The sequence below is a fragment of the Argiope bruennichi genome, chromosome 7 (assembly GCF_947563725.1).
Source record: "Argiope bruennichi chromosome 7, qqArgBrue1.1, whole genome shotgun sequence".
NCBI classification, from domain to species: Eukaryota; Metazoa; Arthropoda; class Arachnida; order Araneae; family Araneidae; genus Argiope; species Argiope bruennichi.
The window spans coordinates 32,940,590-32,960,294 of NC_079157.1; the positions used below are offsets into that span (position 1 = coordinate 32,940,590).

Here is a 19,705-nt window from a genome sequence, read left to right on the forward strand (position 1 = left end):
AAATGAAATACTTTAAAGCACTTTCAATTGAATTTTTATTAAAATTTATCAAAATATTTCTATTGACTTACTTTTTACCAATATATATACAGACTGGAAAATCTTTATTCTTACCAGTGGAGAAATTTTAACCCCCCAGCAATTTATAAACTAAGCTGTTTATTAATATTTACCATTATCTAGTTGAAAAAGTAAAATCTTGAATGCTCCAAAAGTACTATAATCTTGTAATATTTAAAGTATTATATAATATTATAATTTGACATTTCTAATATTAGCCTTTTAATCTTAAATAATAAAACAAGAATAATATATAATATTTGAGTTATTCTATCCCAAATAATGAACTACAAAAAGTTGAGGCACAACATCTTTATTTAATAAACTATACCTTTATCATAGTGTTTACTTACTATCATAGAAAATATAAAATTTTAAAATAGAGAATGTTAAGGTATATCCAATAAATTGACAGAAGAGAGAAATTATGAATTGCATAGCTATAATGATAAGAGATAGTCAATGAGCATCATAAATGAGTGACTTAACTTAAACACTAACTGACATATATACATCCACAATTATTCACATATTCACAAATATACAACTTCAATACGCATCACACGCCAGCCACTCCACGGCAAGAAGCACTCCAGGCTTCAATGTCGATAGCTTTTAGTACAGGCAGGTATAACAATTCAAATACCTCAACAATGAAAATCTGGTTAACAATGTATCAGAAATAAATCTTTGAAAGTTTAAATCAGATAAGTATGTAATCAAGGCCTTGTGGAAGTAAATTGAAATATCAACTCCTTGAAGAAAAGCCAATCTGGTCATCAATATTTTGAGCTTTTATGAAAACTGACTTCTGATCTAAATTCAACACAGGCACTGCAGTCTAACAATGGCAAAAATGTGACACAGGTACTGAAGACATTCATTTCAATCAGCATCAACGGCTAGTCATCTGCTCAGACTATGAGATCGCTCCTTACTGCCTTCCTTTTGCTGATTCAATTTGTGCAATTTCTGTTCTGCTGGCAATTTTTCAAAGAAAGGATGGTCCAATGCTTCTGCTAGAGTAATTCTCTGAGAAGGTTCATATTCTAACATTCTAGAAATCAGTTCATACAAAACCCTGTGATCTTCATCATCAACTGGTATGTACCTCTGCAACAAAATAATTCTAAAATTAGGAAGGAATTTGTTATCTAAAGTAAATAAAAATTTTCCCACTCAATTTATTTTCTGAAGGTTTTTGAAGAAAAAAAAAATAATCAAAAAGTAAAACAGTGTAAAATTTACATTGCTTATATCAAAACATAAATAAATTCTTTAAAATAAACATAATAAATTCTTTAAAATACCCTTTTAACCTCTTCAGGATCAAATTTAGTATATGAAGGAAATTAATTCATTATTTATTTAATTTATTTCAACATAACACCACTTTTAAAAGTTAGAGAGAGAAAAGGTACTTAAAATTTTTTAAATCCCTTACACAGACAAAACAATTTAATGAAATAAATTACCTTCAAGGATTTGCAGTTTTCTCTAACATATCGACCAGCTGAACTCTTGTGATCCCAATCAAGCCTTCCATGATAGAAATATTTTGTCCTAAAAATAGGAAAGGATTAAATATAAATTAGTTTCATTTAATAAAAAAAATTACAAGAAGTACCAAATACTTTTTATTCTAAATATGTATATAAATATATTCTTTTTAAATATCATAAAATACAGTAATTAAAATTTCTAAACACTGTGCTTAATTTGAAATGATTAATAATATATTTAGATAAATCTAACCGAAGAGAAATTAATTTATAACATAATGAGATGGCAAATTTATCTAGCTTCATGAAAGGATATTTAAATTTGAAAATTAATACAGCAGGTAACAATTGAATTTAATTTTCATTTAACCTGGAAGACATTTAGAAAATATATTTTAGTTAAATTTAGAATATTGACAATTAAAAAAAAAAACACTAGTGATTTAATAAACATCAAATGTTTTTTTTAACATAATTTCAATGGTAGCTTTCAACCACAACACTTAATAACAATTAAGTAGAAACATACTTAGTTTTACGGCACATTCGATAAGGCAGAGGTCCTAAAATTCTTTCCATCATAGCAAGATGCTCTCTGTTATCATGTGTCTATTTAAAATATAAATAAGAAAATTTCAATTATAAATAAAAATATTATTTAGAGCAACAATTTTTTTAAACAGAGATTATTTACCTGAAAAAGAGTAATTCCAAGATACATCTCAAACAAAATACATCCTATGCTCCATACATCACATGGCTGAGACCACCCAAGTTCTAATATAACTTCAGGAGCTCTGTAATGTCTAGTAGACACAATTGTGCTATGATGTTCATGATCAAAAGTAGCGGACCCAAAATCAATTAATCTGATATTGGAATTAATCACCTGGCGCACATTTCTTCTCTAAATTAAAACAAATGAAACAAACAAGTTATTAGCAACGAAAAAAACTTGTAAAAAAACTAAATGTAAGAATAAAGACCCTGAAACTTATCTTCCCTAACAACTTATATTCAAGACATTTATCCACATTATGTTAATGTAGATCAGCTTGAATTCCTAAAATATATTAAGTTTTAAATTAAGCTGAAAATTTAAGAATTACCAATTTAGCATAAAATGGGCAATTACACTAACACAAACTTAGTTAAATAAATAATGAAATTTTTTAAAAAATGAGCAACATTTACAATATAAATAGTTACCTTTTTCTTATTGTATACTAATTCTGATGAAGAATCTTCAAAGAGGATATTTTCTGGTTTAAGATCAGTATGCGTAAGCTGGAAGTCATGAAGAACTGCAATAAATTTAGTAACCATATTAATAAGATTCTTAGTAAATAATGATTATAATCAAAAATGGAGAATCAAAATAAAATTGTATACTCACATTTAACAGCATAACAAAGTTGATAACCCATATGCCTAACTTGGTCCAAAGGATAAGGGAAATAATTATTATTTTTCTAAGATAAAAGGAAAAAGAGCAAGATTATTAATTTTCCAATTATTGTTTTTATTATAAATTGTAAACAATTGAAAATAAAATAAAAGGAAATCATACCAGGAAGTCAAATACACTTCGTCCAAGAAGCTCAAAAACAATGCACACATGGCCATGATAGTCGAACCAGTCCAACATTTTTACACATAAACTGCAAAATGAATAAATTTTCTGAATGTTTGATGGAAATATACCAATACTTCAACTTAAAATGCAAACTTAACATTACATAATGTAGAAATATTAAAACAAATAGTGAATGGCGAGGGGGACAAGCCCTATAAAAAACATTATCCAAGTAAAAGTGATTTCTGTAACTGTATGATTATCAGTTTAAGCTGATACAAAAAATTTTTTTACACTGCTATTTCAACTATAGGTGACAAATTAATAAAACTATAAATTATATTTCATTGCCTTATATTTACATTCCAGATTATCAGTAAATGAACTAATTTAATTTTGTCTTAATACAACTAAGAAAACAATGAACATTTCAACATAATCCACGTAATCTTATTAAATTAGATTATCTCAAACCAACAATGCTTAAAATTTTGTTTTGAAAATGAAGATTAAATGAATGTCAACCACTAAATAAAGATAAAACTTCCAACAGTTTAAAAAGGAATGATTACAAGAAATAAATTCAAAATACATACTGTTTGCATTCAGGGTCTACATCTGCTAACTTTTCCAAAACATTGATTTCCAATTTAGCAGCATCTCTGTATTTCTCAACATTTTTAATAATTTTAATAGCTGCTCTATTGTCTGGATCCTCACTAAAAAAATTAACAAATGTTAAAAAAATTTTCAACTACAAAAATAAAAACAATATCAAAAAACAATACAGAAAATGAAAGACAAAATTCCAAATTCTTGCTAAAGGTAATATTTAGGCTTATTGAAGTTTAAAAGTATTTTATACATTCATTTATGATATATTTGATATGAAGTTAAAATAAAAATTTATGAAAACAAAGTGTTTTGATTAATACTAAACATGCTCTAATCTCCAATGTTCTATATCATTATAAACAAAACTAACCAGATAATTTGTTTTTCTTTTAAATGCAGAAATCAATATTAATTCAAGAGCATAAAATGATTTTTTTTTTTTATGTAGTCAATACAAAGTTTATATTACTACCACTATTAGTAACTATCGTAAAACTAGAAAGAAAAGATGCTATCTCTTGTCACAAACTTACAACCAGACCATTAATGTTTATAGTAAGCAATAGAAGCAGCAACATTATAAGCATTCAAATTAGCAAGAAATAATCTACAAATGAGAAGTTAATATCACCAATATTTTATAAAATATTACAGCACAATTACATTTTATATTTGCTGGTGCAGGGGTGTTTGTGGGACCCCAAAAAATCCCCGGAAACTTTTACGGACTTACTACCGACATTTTGGAGTTTCGAGAAGGGGGGGGGGGGGGAGAAATGAAAATTACGATTATGAAGTATTGAATGACCTAATTATAAAAGTTCAATGAATTACTTTTTTTTTGCAAAATTAAGACCTTTGAACCCAGGTCACGTGATCGCACATCTGGTCGAACGAAGTCTCTCCCTTTTTTTTCTGCCGCGCCTACTTGCCGAAAAGAATCCAGAAGAGAATGTCCGGGAACCGGAGGAATGAGTCATAACTCGCAATAAGGAAAGAACAAAAAAGAAGTTTTCCCCCCTTTTCACGCATTATCACTGCCTTTGGAGAGAGAAAGGAAAAGTTTTCACCACACACACTGACCTTGCGTTTTCTGCTTTCAAAGCAAACAAAATTACCCAGATCAAAATAAATAATTCATTATTATTCCTACTTCCTTTTGAACGACGATCCCCGGAATTTCCGGGTATCGAAGTTCAAAATCCCCGGAATTCCGGGGTTTCCCCGGAGCACAAACACCCCTGCTGGTGGAAAAAGTTTTTTTTTTTTTGTTTTTCTTTTTTTAAGCAAAAACCCTTTTGCAATGTTTATTTTCTTTAAATTAGCTTAGTATTTTGAGAACTTTATCCAAGACTTATTAAGAACTACTGGTTTTTAATTATTTAAATCTACAAACCATATACATGAGTAGATAAAAGAGAGAAACTCACTTATTCAAATCAATAACTTTCACAACTTTTCCAAAAGTTCCTTCACCAAGAGTGGAAAGAATTTTATCTGCAAAAATTAAAATTATATTTCAAGACTGAACAAAATAATAGCTTTCAAATAAGCAATTTAACTATCAAGCAAATCATTACAAAAACATAATTTAATATATAAATTAAATAAAACAGTAAAAGAAATATGCAGACAGATTGTAGGCTATGAAAAGTGAAAAGATGATTCATGAAATGACATAGTACAAACATTCTATTTTTAAAAATAGAAGCTGAATATTTTTATTAATAAGTAAATCTAGAAGTCGATGCATTTGTACTGACAGATGTATTTAGATGATTCTGATAATTAAAAAATTAATCAGAGCTGTATATATGCATGGCTCATATGATTAAAATTTTAAAGCATTAATTTTGTTTCAAAATCAAGAAAAATTGAAATGAGAAGGAAAATTTTTGTTAAAATTTTACTAACCAATTTTCATATTCTAATTTTAATGAATAGTATTTGTCACACTCTGTCTTAACTTATAATTATCTATCAGAGTGGTATAATGATCCTGTATAGAGACTACTCCCGAGTTTAATTAAGAGAAAAGATTCTAATAATAAATCGGTTCTTATGAATACAGCACTGGAAACTTAAAAAAAATATTTTACGAATGTTCAGTACATCGATCCTGAAGTATGTCCCCGCTCCTATACACTAGGTGTCCATCCTCATCATCTTCCACGCTTGCTTGTCGGGAGTGAGTTTCATCCGCTGGCGCTGGGGACTGCTCAATTCAAATGTTGCCAAAACAGAATGCCAAACCAGCAATTCGATCCACAAAGGAGTTCCCACAGGGGCAATAATTTGTCATTCATGGACAGGAGCAGTAGTAGCAAAGCAGATTTCAGTAAAAGACCAACCGTCAGGAATTCAAGGCAGCACCAAACAGCCAATACGGACGATGGCCAAGTCCATAGCAAATAACACAAATAGGGAGGCAGGGTGTGTGAACAATCAGTTCAATAGTGACATATACAATAATTTCAAAATAAATAAAAAAATATTAAAATTATACAAGTATTTATTTGCATCAAGAGGACACATCCAGCCACTTTTTAACTGACTTTAAATGGATTTTTCTTCAATGGCATAGATAAATTACAATTTTTTAAAATTCATTAAAATATGCAACCTAACTAAAATTTAGAAGAATAAATAAATCGAGATCTATAAATGGTAGAGAACAAATAAAACTGCTAAAAAAGGCAAATATAACACAAAGGATGTCCTCATATTCTAAAGAATCAAACAGCACAGATTATATAAGGATGCAAATATATACAAGTATACATATAATTATAAATAAATAAATAATATTTAGCTTACTTAAAATATGTAGTCACTAAAATTTTTCAAACTTAATAAATGCCACAAGTAAGGTTAATAGTTAATTAAAATCTTTAATAACAGAATAAATAAAAATGTCAAATAATAGCTTATATTTATTATATTTCAAATAAAAAATATTTTTATAAATCACATTTAGAGAATTCAATTTTTACAATTTACAGCTTAAAATTTAAAATTCATGCAAGAAACAAAAGAAAAAAAAATTTGATACGAAACCAAGTCATTTATAGGTTGGCGTTCCCTGGATGAAAGGACCTCCCGCATTTCATCTGCTAGATTATCATAAACTGTATCACTCGTTGATACATTAATACAGCTTGTTTCACTATCTTCTACTCGTACACGAGAAGAAAATCCACGCAAGAAATTTGTACACGCTTGCATAATGCATTTATCAGACAAAGTATCCAGTAAGCAAGTAGATTTCTTTGTCCCCATTTATTGCTCAACTAATTCAATCAGTTAATTTATCATTAAAAAATAAAATGCTTCAAATATAACCAAATTCATAATAAATCCTTTTAGAAAATTTAATCTCCAAAAGAACTGAAAATTCTCTGGCAGGAGAAAAACTAAGGAGCCAATTCAAGTATTTATTTTCAAACTGCATATGGATTGATATATTCCAGATAGCTGAAGAGTATAGATATATTTCTGTGATTAATCCAGTGTAAGAAAACTCATAATGGTATTCCAAATTTTCAGTAGGATTCAAACTAAAGATGGCAGCTTTAAGGCACACAGACAGAAGAAAGTGCCATTCTTTGAAAACGATCAGTACACCACTGAAGATTCTTAGTCAACCTCACTCTGGTGAGTATTTTTGCTTAGCTTGGCAGATTGCCTCGTCAGTGGCTTGAGCAAGCCAAACCGTGGTGCTGAACGCTATATTAGAAGTGAGTCTTAAAATAAACCCTCCATCTTTGACGCAAGTTATCTCCGGCATCGCGTACATAAGCGATCCAATTCTTATTCGACCCTCTAAAATTTACGGCTATAACAACGTTACGGAAAATAAAATAAAAATATTTATAATAAATACCTAATTAGTTTAACTTAAAAAAAAAAGATTAATCCACTTTTTGAAGATCGCATGTAACGTATTAGTAAGAAAAAGATCCGAGTGCATCGACGTACGAAATAAAAATAGCAAAATCAGTATCAAAATGTCAAATAACTTTAAAAATCCACTGCTTCAGAGAGTTTTACGCGCATACAAGCTTAACAATAAATAAACAAATTTATCATATAGTAAAAATAATCATCAATATGCGATGGAATGTGTTTACAATAATTTTAAAAAATACACCCATGAAGTCAAAACTATTCCGACAGATTATAAATGCGAGAATTTGCCTATCCTTTTTTTAAAAAATGAAAATCTAAAAAACGGAAAGAAAATGAATATTTACCTTAGACTTATTCGTTTTGTTTATTAAGCAGAAATTTAATATTATTCCTATTGTCATGACAATATTAACACTTAAAGACGAACAACAAACACAGACGGACTGAACCTAATCCACACTTCGACTGAACTCTAAATGAAAAGAAACCGTAGCAGTTCTTTCACTCTGAGCAGTGATGCGCAACGAAACGAATACTTAAGTTGCGGATAGGACAGGCAAAATATATAATCAAAACACTTTTTCCCCCCTCCCTTCAGTGAAGCGTGCTAAGACCTTCAATACAGCTATCTTTTCTGACGAATGAGCGAAAAGATAGGGACGAAACATCCATAAATAAAAAGAGATTGTTTTGATATACTTGCTTCAATATCAACGAATATGACGAGTGAAATGTGCTTCTGGTTAGAGATATTTGGAATATTAAAAACAACAAGCATTCGGAAGACGAGACAAAAAGGATTATAAAAAAAAGCAATTAAAATAAATAGTCGGAAAACCAAGTAAAGGTCACTGATAAATCCATACTGCACGTAACAAATATGTGAACTCGTGTTTAGTTAGACATTAACGATCTAGATTTTATTTCACTAATAGAGGTTAATGATAAATTTACAAATAAAGAAATAAAATATCGCCCATTAAGTTCTACAAATTTAAATTTTGTAATATTTAATTTAATTTTACATGTAAAATGCTAATCCAAGATACTTGGAGAGGTTACCAAACGGGCGCGCGCGCGTTTGGTAAGCAAAGCCGATTTATGATTATCAATAACTACTTTATGTATTTTCATTAGTTCATCACCAATTTATAATTCCCAACAAGAGATTTGGAAAATAATAACAAGGTCACTGCCGAACAGGTGGCATTTCAATGCAGTTCCTGTAATAGATGTTGGACTGAAATTTTTTATTGGTCGTTAGACAAGCGTTCGTGATTATAACTTTAAAAAAGAATCATGCCTTTCTCAAGGACCAACGGAATTTCCCAAGGACTTGATTGAGGATAAAACCCAAAATTTTTTTTCCTGTATTTTATTTGTTATCTGAAATTTTTTACAAGTTTTATTATTATATTACTTTTATTATAATGATGAGTTTTTATTGTCCTTCATTTTTCTATTTTTTGGTGTTTATAATATGTATTAATAATAAGATTACCAAGAAGTTTTACAACAGAAATTTATTCCAGCTAAATAATAATTAATATAAGTTAAAATAATACTCAATTATGTACAAACATCAGCTTCTTATATTTGAAGGATTTTATAATTTTTACCATTATTCTTATTCTTAGCAATAAAAGTTTTTACTCTTCAGTCTTCTGTAAATGTAAATTTTTACATATACAGTTTCTTCTATTATAACATAGCTTGTTCCTTTCCTTATAAAAAAACATTTATTTACATAATTTCTTCTGATATAGCATAACTTGTTTCTTTTCCCTCGAAGGAAAACCTTTATTTTTGTTTTAAAAATAAATCAGATTTTTCAACATTTTTTGTTATAAACCAGATATTAAACATTTGTCATTAATTTATTACCATAAACATAAATCAAAATTTTCAATACTGGTATTTGATAGAAAAATTAAACAATTTTTCAAATTCTATTTAAAGGTCTAACTTCTTTTTAAAAGAGAGACTGCATATGTGATTCTGCATAATTATTTATTCCTACATATTTTACAAATAATGTTTTGATTAAAATTTATATTTTAAACAATACTAATTGAAAAGAATTACCTTTTAATAATGTTAGTCCCTGTCCTCAATTCCATTATATATTATATAATATTTCAGTAAGTGTTTAGTAGTAACTATATATAATGCTTGGTTTTCAGAGTATCAAGAAATTTTTACTCTGTAAAAAAAACTTATAATTCGAGGATTTAAAATTTTTTTAAATGAGCTTGGCTTTTGAATTTCTAACAGAATAATCTTAAAACTTATCAGATTTATAAAGTAATAAGAGGGGAAGAAAAGAAGTTTGAGAATTTAAACATGTAACTATTATTAGTTCACACCCTCCAAAATAATGGAATATACTTTTAGAACGCTTTAGAATAATTCAGTGGTTGCAGAATGTAATCATCTCAGAGACAGAAAAAACAGTTTGAAATTTTTTTTCAAGTTTAACCATTGGGTTAAAATTACCATTTTGAAAATTCAGAATGTGAAATGTTCTATGAAAAATTTAATTCTATTTCATAATTTATATTTTAATTTTCAAACTTTAAAAGTGCTATCAAATTTTTAATTTCTAAAAATGTATTCTAATGTTTCAATATTCCTAGACTAAAAAAATTTCTAAATATAATCTGAATATCTTCTCTAAGACCTAACAAAGCAAAAACAGAATTTAACTATTTATTAATTTAAATTTGATACTAAAAACAATCTGATAAAATTAAGGAAAAAAATTTAATTTAGGAGAAAAGAATTTAATATTAATAAAGATAGCTTAACAAAGTATTACCCAAAAATAACTTTACACACGAAGATGCTAGTTCATTTAATGTAATAGAGTAAAAAAATATGAACTAAGATATTTCTCTATAAGTGGTGCAAGGAATTCAGAAACATCAATCTTAAAATCCCTCATTTTCAACCAGTGTTATGAATTATGTAATTAAAAACTAATAGCATTAAATAATGTAGAGATCACACTAAATTAATCTCTGTACACTTGATTATACTGGTCAGAGATTTTTAATAGTATGAAGCAAATTATATTATTAACCACAATCACATTAAGTGGCATCCACTGCAATTGCTTAATTTTGATCCTTATCACTGCCATTAAGAGTACACAAAGCGTATCTTTGAATGATCCTGACTGCAGGCTCAGGTAAATAAAGAATTTCAAATAAACATTATGATACTCAAATCAATATTATTGGAAATTTTTAACTTAAAAATTGCATAAGAACCATTTGTTAGGAAGATAATAGATAAATACTGGCTGAAAATACTGAAATTTGACTTTTACCCTAAATTGCCAAATAGGATTACACAATAAGAAATTACGACAAAAATTAGACATTTTTAAATACTTTCTTCACATTCATTTGTGTATTTTCTATAGAAAACTTGTTATTTCATAATAAAGAAGTTCTTATTGAATTTTAAAATTACACATATATATATATTCAGCAACATTGCAGAAGTGTAATGTTTCTCAATTCATCTTCAATGTTGACAAAGATATAAAAATCATGTCTACCATAAAAAAAAAAAAAAAAGCCAGCTTTTAAAAGATTTACAATGAAAATCTGGATTTTTTAAAAAACATTTCTGTAAATAAAGACGATGATATAGAAGATTGTATGAATAAAAATTTTGTATCTGTACTTGCAGCAATAAAGATTACACATGGTTGGGATGGAAAGTGTAAATTTCCTCCTATGCTAATCACTATATTTAGCAATACAGAACATTTTATTTATAGCCTTATAAAGCCAAGAGCCAAAAAACATTCCAGGATTGCTATAATTTTGGCAACATGTTCCGAGTATTTTAGATCAATTTTTAAACAGCAAAAAATAAGTGTTCAGAAATGGTCAGAGAATAAATAATTATCTTATTGCTCCTTACTTCTGAAACTTAATAAAGAGCTTTTTTCAAACATTTCACATTTTAAAAATGCCATTAAAAAAAAACCACAAACCTACTTGCACAGTAAATTTTTCTTACTTTAGATTTTCTTAGTTTATAAATAAATTTAAAAAATTCAAGAAGTTAAAAAGACACTAGATGATCTATAAGAAGCAAAATGAAAATAAAAAAAAATGCCAGTTAATGTGTCTTCGAAGCCAACTCAAGGTAAATAATAAATTACACTGCCTCAAAATTTAACACTCATCAAGTGAAAAAAACTCATTCATTGAATTGCTTTAAAACAAAACCTTTTTTTTTAAGGTGAAGATGTTAATAACGATAAAAATCACGAGACTGAATAATTCGATGGAAGCAATAATTTTTATGCAATATGCTTTGATTTTATGGCAGAAAATGTTAAAATCCTATTTTTATTTTTTAATTGCGCTTCTAATTAAAATTTTTTTTACAAATCCATTCTAAAATAAGCAAAAGGCGACTTCCCACAAAATTTCATATTCCTAACTTCCAATGATTTATGATGCATGTTGCTATGTCAAAGATGATAAACCTTCACTCTTAAGGTGCTTAAGAAAGGTCTTCAAATGACACTACACATTACATTAAAGGTTATGAAATACACATTTGAAGTCTTCCAAGTATATTTGAGAAAAATTTAATGGATCTTAATGCAATAATCCATTATGAGGATTGTCAAAAATCAGTATGTATTTATATTTTTTTTAGCATTGATTATTTTTTAATAAAATAACAATACAAGATAATAAATGACTCCTACTTTTCTTTGTAATAAATTTATTCATGCATATAATACTGATTTTTCTCCCATTTAAGTTGTAACAATTTGTTTCTATTTAAAAATTAAAGGAAAGAAATATTCGCTGAATGATAAATATTTAACTTAAAGGTTATTACCTGCTTATTTCACTGAAATTTATTAAAATGAACAGATTCTTACTGAACATCCTAAAATCCAATTTTTTTTAATTAACACGATTACTAATGATATTACACAAAATGAAATATGAATAAAACTCAGGGGTTTTTTTTTCCGTTTAAAATTTACAATTTTCCTCTATTTCTAATAAAAGGAATTTAAAAGTTTGATGCTATGAAACCCAACAGTAAAACAAATTGCACAAATAAATAGGAAGAGCAAGAAGAGTTTCACATATCTGTTTCTATGCAGGCTGGCAGATGGATGATAACAAAGGAAAATCATTATTTAGTAAATCCGTTATGAATTAAAATATATGAAAGAAATGTACCAAGGACAAATAATTGTATTATATATTCAAATGGTAGGAAATCTATTCTTAATCTATCTAATAAGCTCTAAATGGCTAATTAAAAATACAAAAAATGGTAAGAAACAAACAAATCTGCATATAATTCATTAAAAAATTCTATACAATCAGAAAAATAGATCAAAATTTAATAAAACATGTGTAATGAACCTTGAAATTGATTGATAAGCAGAAAGTAAATCCAATAAATGAATACATTAAAAGTATGACCCAGTAAATAAATGACTGTATAATCAAAAAAACCTTTACAATAATATAAATTCTGGAATTACTATGGAGAGAGAGAGAGAGAGAAAGCCTTGAGTAGTTTGTTATGTAGAATGAAAAAACTATAAAGCACTGCTTTACAGATTATAAAAATGCAGCTACAAATTTCTGTCATGTTTAATGCAATCATATTTCTCAGAACATACATTTTCGAATAAGTTTTCCTGTTGCACAATAACACCAAAATCAACAATTTAAACGTCAAAATTCATTATTTACCACATTAAAATTCTAGGCACCTATGCCCAAGTGGTTTAGTTTTATATATTTTTATTTACCCACATTGAATCTTGCAATTTTATAACTTGTGGAAAAAATATGATTATTTAACTACAATGTAAAGCTTAATTATTTTTAAAATTGGCTTCACTTGTTTGATAAAATATAATTTAGATACATAACGTTTTCATGACCATTTACAAATAATTTGATGCACTAATCTCTTAATTTCTTCAAGAAGCAATCTAAAATAATTAGTAACAACTGCCATACTGCAAACAAAAACTTTTGCCATTTGCCCTCAAGTGCTATTTAAACCTACATTATCACTTCTCATTTTCAAAGTCATTTTTATAGTATTCCAATATTGAGAGCATAATTAAATGCTTAGACAATTGCTACAGTTAAATGATTAGTACAAGTGATTTAAAAAAAGTTGACAAAGGGACAATTCATTACATTAATTTAAAAATCATTGTCATTAATAATTACATTAAATTTTAATTATATAGTTAAAAATTCTATCAGCTGCTATACACTTTTCAAATGCAATTTGTGATAAAAGTATTGGTTTAAGAATTTTCTTTTATATAGGCAAAAACTTATCTAAAAGAATTGTTTTAACTTATTTTTGAATTGCAAAAAACAAAACACTGATTAAAAAGAGAAAATACAAAATATGTGTAATTTTATTAACTGTACTTGCAGGCTGCTTTTTTTTTAAATGCATTATCGAGTAAGTTGTGTGCTTGTATGTTTTTAACAAGACAAAAAGCATATATTACTGACAAATATCAAATATTCAGGGCATCATAGTAAAGCTCATACTTGTTTGACAATCAATATATTAAAATTAACATTTATAAACTGTACCTTTAAATAAAAGTAATGACGATAAAGGACTAAATATTGAAATATGTGGCTTGGGATAGGAATCATCCTAAAAGATATCTAAACAGATAGAATTTCATACTGTAACTTCTCCCAATTATAAAAATAAAATTCATATATAAAACTTCAGCAATATTTTCAAAAACTTATAAATTTATATCATTACAGACAACTGTTATTAATAGGAAAGATTAAAAATTATTTTTCAATCAATTCACCTACCAAACAATGAAGATATAAATCATATAGGATTTAAGTTTTTCATGCTTTGACACCAAAGGGATTCTTAGTTCACTACAGGCAAAATATTTTTAAATACTAAACATAGTGGTATTTCACAATACATTGGAATTGCCATTGGAAAATGATCATTTGATTGCTTGTAGTAGTTTTAGTGTTGTATACGCCTATATAAATAATAAAATATTTCTCTTTAAATATAACCTGCACGTAATACAAAAATGACTCAGCAAATTAAAGATTTGGCAAATAAATAGCAATTTAATATAATAAGAATTATGAATATTAACCCGTTTCTAAATGACTTGCGTTTCATAATCTTCCTTTTACATATTCAACTATCAACCTTACAAGTGGCGATACTTACATGGAGCAAGATATCTAAGTTTGTGATAAACCTTACAACCGGAATTTCAAGTGATATCAAGAAACAAGGACTGACCTGTGTGGAGTGGAATTTTGAACGATGCGGACGTTTGCTTCGATATTTCCTTTTCGATGTATCCTCCCTCCACTGTGGACGGTGCACACTCCCTGAATGCGCAAAGCTGCTACTTGAAGAATCACCCGAGCTTTCATCATAAGCATGCTTCCGGTTATGCTTCTTTCGGTCACCACTCCTTGGGCTGTGGTCTCTATGGCGATGGCTTCTCTCCTCGTGCCGGTCTCGACTATAAGAGAAAAATGTTGAGATTTTAATGTAATCAAAACAATATTATCAATAACTAAGAATGCACATTATTCCATTTCAATATCTTGCCTATTTTGGCAAAATGCATATAATAAAATTTAAATAAAATGACTTCTATGAAAATAACAAACATTTTAACATTATGTAGCATAATATAATGAATTTATAATTTAAAAAGTCATTAAATATTTTTTATGATTTAAATTTTGTTTATCTTAGCATTAATTTTCCATACTTAAAGATAATTCCTTAGATATTGATAGGAATTGAAGAAGGATTTAAGGATTTAACTTTAAAAATTAATAGAATGGAAAGCTAGAAAAATTGAATATTATTAAGGGGAAAAAAATTAAAAACTGTGCAACAGTAGGAAAATAAATTGCATCTTATTGAATATAATTTGTCAGACAAATTTCAGAAAAAGATATATAGCAATCATAAAAAAAACTTTCAAAAATGACCAAAATCTTTCTTAAAAAAAAAAAAAAATCGATAATATATAATTAGGGAAACTACATATGCAACTTTATATTGATGATGTTAATTAAATAATGCTGAACTTATCTACAGACTATTTAGAAGTAGAATAAGTATCTCAAAATTCTAGAATGTGTCAAAATTAAGGATAAATGCTTACTCAAAAGTATGCAATTCAATGGCCTATTAATGATTTGTTCATGTTTTTAAAATCCAATATAATTTAACAAAACATTCTTTTTACTGATAAATATAATTTACAATTACTACCAGAGTTATGTACACTCATTCAAATATCAAAAGATAATGGGTGGATCCTAGCACAGCCCACCTCTTGGCGTCTTTTTGAATTCTCACCAAACAAGTGGCGATAACGTCGCTAATGTGACGACCCTAGACAGATTTTTAAAAATTTATTTTATTTTTTATTACATTTATTTATTATAATTTCTGGCCTTGAAGTATCGTTTTTTAATTGAAAAATAAATATTCAATTAGTAGTCAACTTGGCAAGATTTCAAATAAGTCGCCAAGAGGTGGGCCCATTTAAGATTTTACCAAGATTATATCTATAAACAAAAATTAAAAATCAAATTACCTGTGTGAACGCCTTCGCTTGGAATGTCGTCTATGATTGTGCTGATCTGAAGAATATTTCCTCTCTGGAGAATGTCTCCTATCAGGTGAATACTTCTTAGTTGCATAATTATTATCACTATGACTGTCTGAACCACTTTCAGATCGCCTTCGTTTTCTCTGATGATGCATACTGGACATGAATATACTGAAAAGATAAAAGAATTTTTTAAAAAAAAAAGTATTTAAAAAGTACATGCCAAAATTTATAAGTAAATTTTAAGAATACAAAAAACAATAGATTCTCTAAAAAATTAGAACAAATGACAATTGCATTAGTAAAAGTTCATAAAAGATTTTAAAACATTGATGAACAAAATGTACAAAATTATTCAGAAATAAAAACATTATAAAGTTTTTCAAAATATAAAAATTCTGCTGTCTACATCAGTTTAAAGTCACTAAAATCAATATATAGTCATTTTTCAAAGCTTCCCACTCATTCCTCCCCCCAGAAACAACTAATCGTAAAAAAAGTCTGGGTTAACTTCTATTGTATTCATTTTAAATGAAGATTCTTCCTTATTCTCTTTGCCATAGTTTAATATATCATTCAAATTATGAATCTGTTTTATTTACTTTTCCTTATTTAAATGAAATTTATGCATATTTAATTAAAAAAATTAAAGGTTATTTTAGTAATAACTGGCTAGATTAAAAAGCAATAGGTTAATTCAAATAATGTATTAACTTTATTGTCTTTCAATTATTTAATTGAATATATATCATTACTCTTTTGTTCAGTGAACTACAGCTGCACCTCTTTAAGTCTTAACTAAAGAATCAAACAAAATTTTTAGATTTTACAAAATATAACATTAACTATCATCTATTCCTATGTATTGAAACCGTGAAAATATATGCTTCTAAATGCACCACGTGTTGATTTGACAAAAATGTGGGTAAGATGAAATGTTACATCCGGATGAGCAATAAAATAAAGCTGATTATTAATGATAATAAATATTACAACAATAGCAAATGATCTGTAAAATTGGAAGCCATTAATAAACAATAAATACCAGTCTTGAACTGATATAAAGTGTATGTAAAAGGATGAAGATCAAAAGTTTGACTTTAGAAATGCTTCACACTTGCCTATATTATCTCTCTAAAGGATAAATTTATCCATAAGGAAAAATTTAAGGTTCAAAAAATTAGCTGTATTCAATTTATTATAAATTTATTGAATAAGGAATAAATTCAACACTCCATAAATTTATTTTTGCAACAAATGATATTGTTAATAGTCTTTTTTTTATCATTAGTCATTTGGATACTTTCCCCAATGATACATAGTATTCTCACTGTAATTTACAAAATTATAAACAAGAATTTTCCCCTCCTAAAAAACAAAAATATAGATGGATTTGTCTTATATTTTTAAAGTTCACATATTGCTAAATAAAGGGCCATAAAGCCTAACATTTAAGATCAGATATTTTAAACTTTCACAGTAAATGCAGATTAAAATATCAAATAACCTTTGAAAGATACAATTCTATGGATAAAAAGAGATCCCTCCCTACAAATTCATAGTTATTAAAAATCATGGTCTGTTCATTTCAGACCATCAGTGCTTATTTTATAGATCATCAAATAACATTATATCTGAAGCCATACAACAAAGCAGGATTATAATGAATACACAAAAATAATAAACTCCGTAGAGTAGTTACCTGAAGGGAAATAAATTTTTAACTACATAATTATATTATACTGCAATTATATCAGTTCCATAAAAGCATATCAATGAGCCATTCACAAAAGGCATTTTATCAATATATTTGATATAGAAGAGAATAAAAAAAATAAATATATAATCAATACTTGAAAATTTAGTCACGAATAACTACACCAATTGTTGACTAATAACTTACATTGCCAATTTACATTTATATATACTTTCTATCGGTAATATTAAGAGCAGCTATGAATAAATTTTGAAACATCGAAAATATATGGTTATAAATCAAACTTGCATAAACCTGTATTATAAAAACTAGGTTTTATAAATGATAATATAAAACAGATACATTTAAAATACTGATAAGTTCAAAGATTAAACTGCAAATAGCAATATGCTTTGATAAAAGAGAAGGCTGAATACGCAACAAAATATTTATGAACACAATGTTAACACATAAAATATGGATTATAGAACATTAACACAAGCCTACATATTTCTGAAATTATAGAATATATAATTTCAGTAAAGTAATTAGTAAAGAAGGATGAACAGTTTTGATAACTTTTCACCAGAGTATGTATTCTCAAAAATTTTATTTCTATTCGCCATAAGAATTAATTCCTTGAAAATCCACACATCTTCATAAAACAGTCATCAAGTAACTTATTAATTTCGAAAAAAATTATAACGAATCAAAATGCAATCTCATTATGTAATCAACCGTTATAATTTCAGAAGACAGAATTTTGTTTGAAAGATTAAAATTATAAATACAAAGATGAAACAATTAGGTTTTTTTACTTCGTCTTTTCTATTCTGTTTAATGGCAAAAGACATTATTTACTGTTAATAGACGAAAGTAAATTATGAATATAAAGTTTGAAACACATCGCGAATGCTTTACACATAAAAATGGCGACTACAGTTTTTCAGCAGATTAGGGTTACGTAGTATCAAAAAAATAATTCAGACGTGATCAATCAAACTTACTTTTATATCAAGATTACACGGAAGAATAAACAACTTCGTACAGAATATCTTCTTATAAGGCAATAAGAAATTTTCTTAAAAGAAAATCTCAGGAAAATAACGGCGTAATTACTTCAAACGAGATAACTTCAATGGCGTACAGGTATACAAACTATATGTTGCCAACTTTTCAGAAATTATTTTTCATCACCTCAGAGGAATTCTTCTTCTCTGCGGGAGATATTATGTATAACATGGACTCGTTCGCTACCTGATGTTCTTCGATATAAACTTTCCTCATAATTTTAAGAATATTCTTTTACCAACCAAATCTAATTTTCTCTTTGAATTACTAACGATAAATATTTCAAATTTTTCTCAGATAAAAAAAAACATTTTTGAAATGTATTTTTTTTTTTTTACAGAAGTATGAAATTAGCTATGAAGAACTATGCATTAAATGTTTACTTTACGTTACTTTGCACTAACCCCAGTAAATTTTCGATGAAATCGATCTTTAAAAGTTTGCTGTCTGTCCGTCTTCATACATATAATTATGTTAATTAAAATTGCAAAGCACAAGATGAGTGAAATGTCACACAAATTTTCTTCACTGGAATTGCAAATATGTATCAGATTTTTCATTTTAGATGCAACATAAAGGTGATTTCTATCACTTTGTCGATTTGAAGGTAT

At 27.3% G+C, this 19,705-nt stretch overlaps 1 protein-coding gene across 3 annotated transcripts; it reads right to left on the minus strand.

The window, feature by feature from the left end:
* Positions 1-357: 357 nt before the first annotated feature.
* LOC129976147 (serine/threonine-protein kinase Doa-like) lies at positions 358-19,176 on the minus strand. Of its 3 annotated transcripts, XM_056089571.1 has the most exons (13): positions 19,031-19,176; positions 16,313-16,498; positions 14,989-15,217; positions 5,866-5,968; positions 5,184-5,250; positions 3,735-3,857; positions 3,133-3,223; positions 2,959-3,034; positions 2,772-2,866; positions 2,257-2,469; positions 2,092-2,171; positions 1,536-1,623; positions 358-1,173 (listed from the first exon to the last, which is right to left on the minus strand). In XM_056089571.1, the coding sequence occupies exons 2-13, from the start codon at positions 16,489-16,491 to the stop codon at positions 967-969; spliced, it is 1,551 nt and encodes a 516-aa protein (XP_055945546.1). In that variant the 5' UTR covers positions 16,492-16,498; positions 19,031-19,176; the 3' UTR covers positions 358-966. The 3 variants fall into 3 exon arrangements, with proteins under 3 accessions (XP_055945546.1, XP_055945549.1, XP_055945548.1); XM_056089574.1 differs by lacking the exons at positions 14,989-15,217; positions 16,313-16,498; positions 19,031-19,176 and adding an exon at positions 8,007-9,029; XM_056089573.1 differs by lacking the exons at positions 14,989-15,217; positions 16,313-16,498; positions 19,031-19,176 and adding an exon at positions 6,811-7,806.
* Positions 19,177-19,705: the final 529 nt, after the last annotated feature.

Coding starts and splice junctions, on each gene's coding strand:
- LOC129976147 (XM_056089571.1), bottom strand. CDS start 16,491: ATGTCCAGTATGCATCATCAGAGAAAACGAAGGCGATCTGAAAGTGGT. Junction 15,218..16,312: donor AAGCGAAGGCGTTCACACAG/GTAATTTGATTT, acceptor TTTCTCTTATAG/TCGAGACCGGCACGAGGAGA. Junction 2,470..2,771: donor TAGTATACAATAAGAAAAAG/GTAACTATTTAT, acceptor GTTTTAATTTAG/AGAAGAAATGTGCGCCAGGT.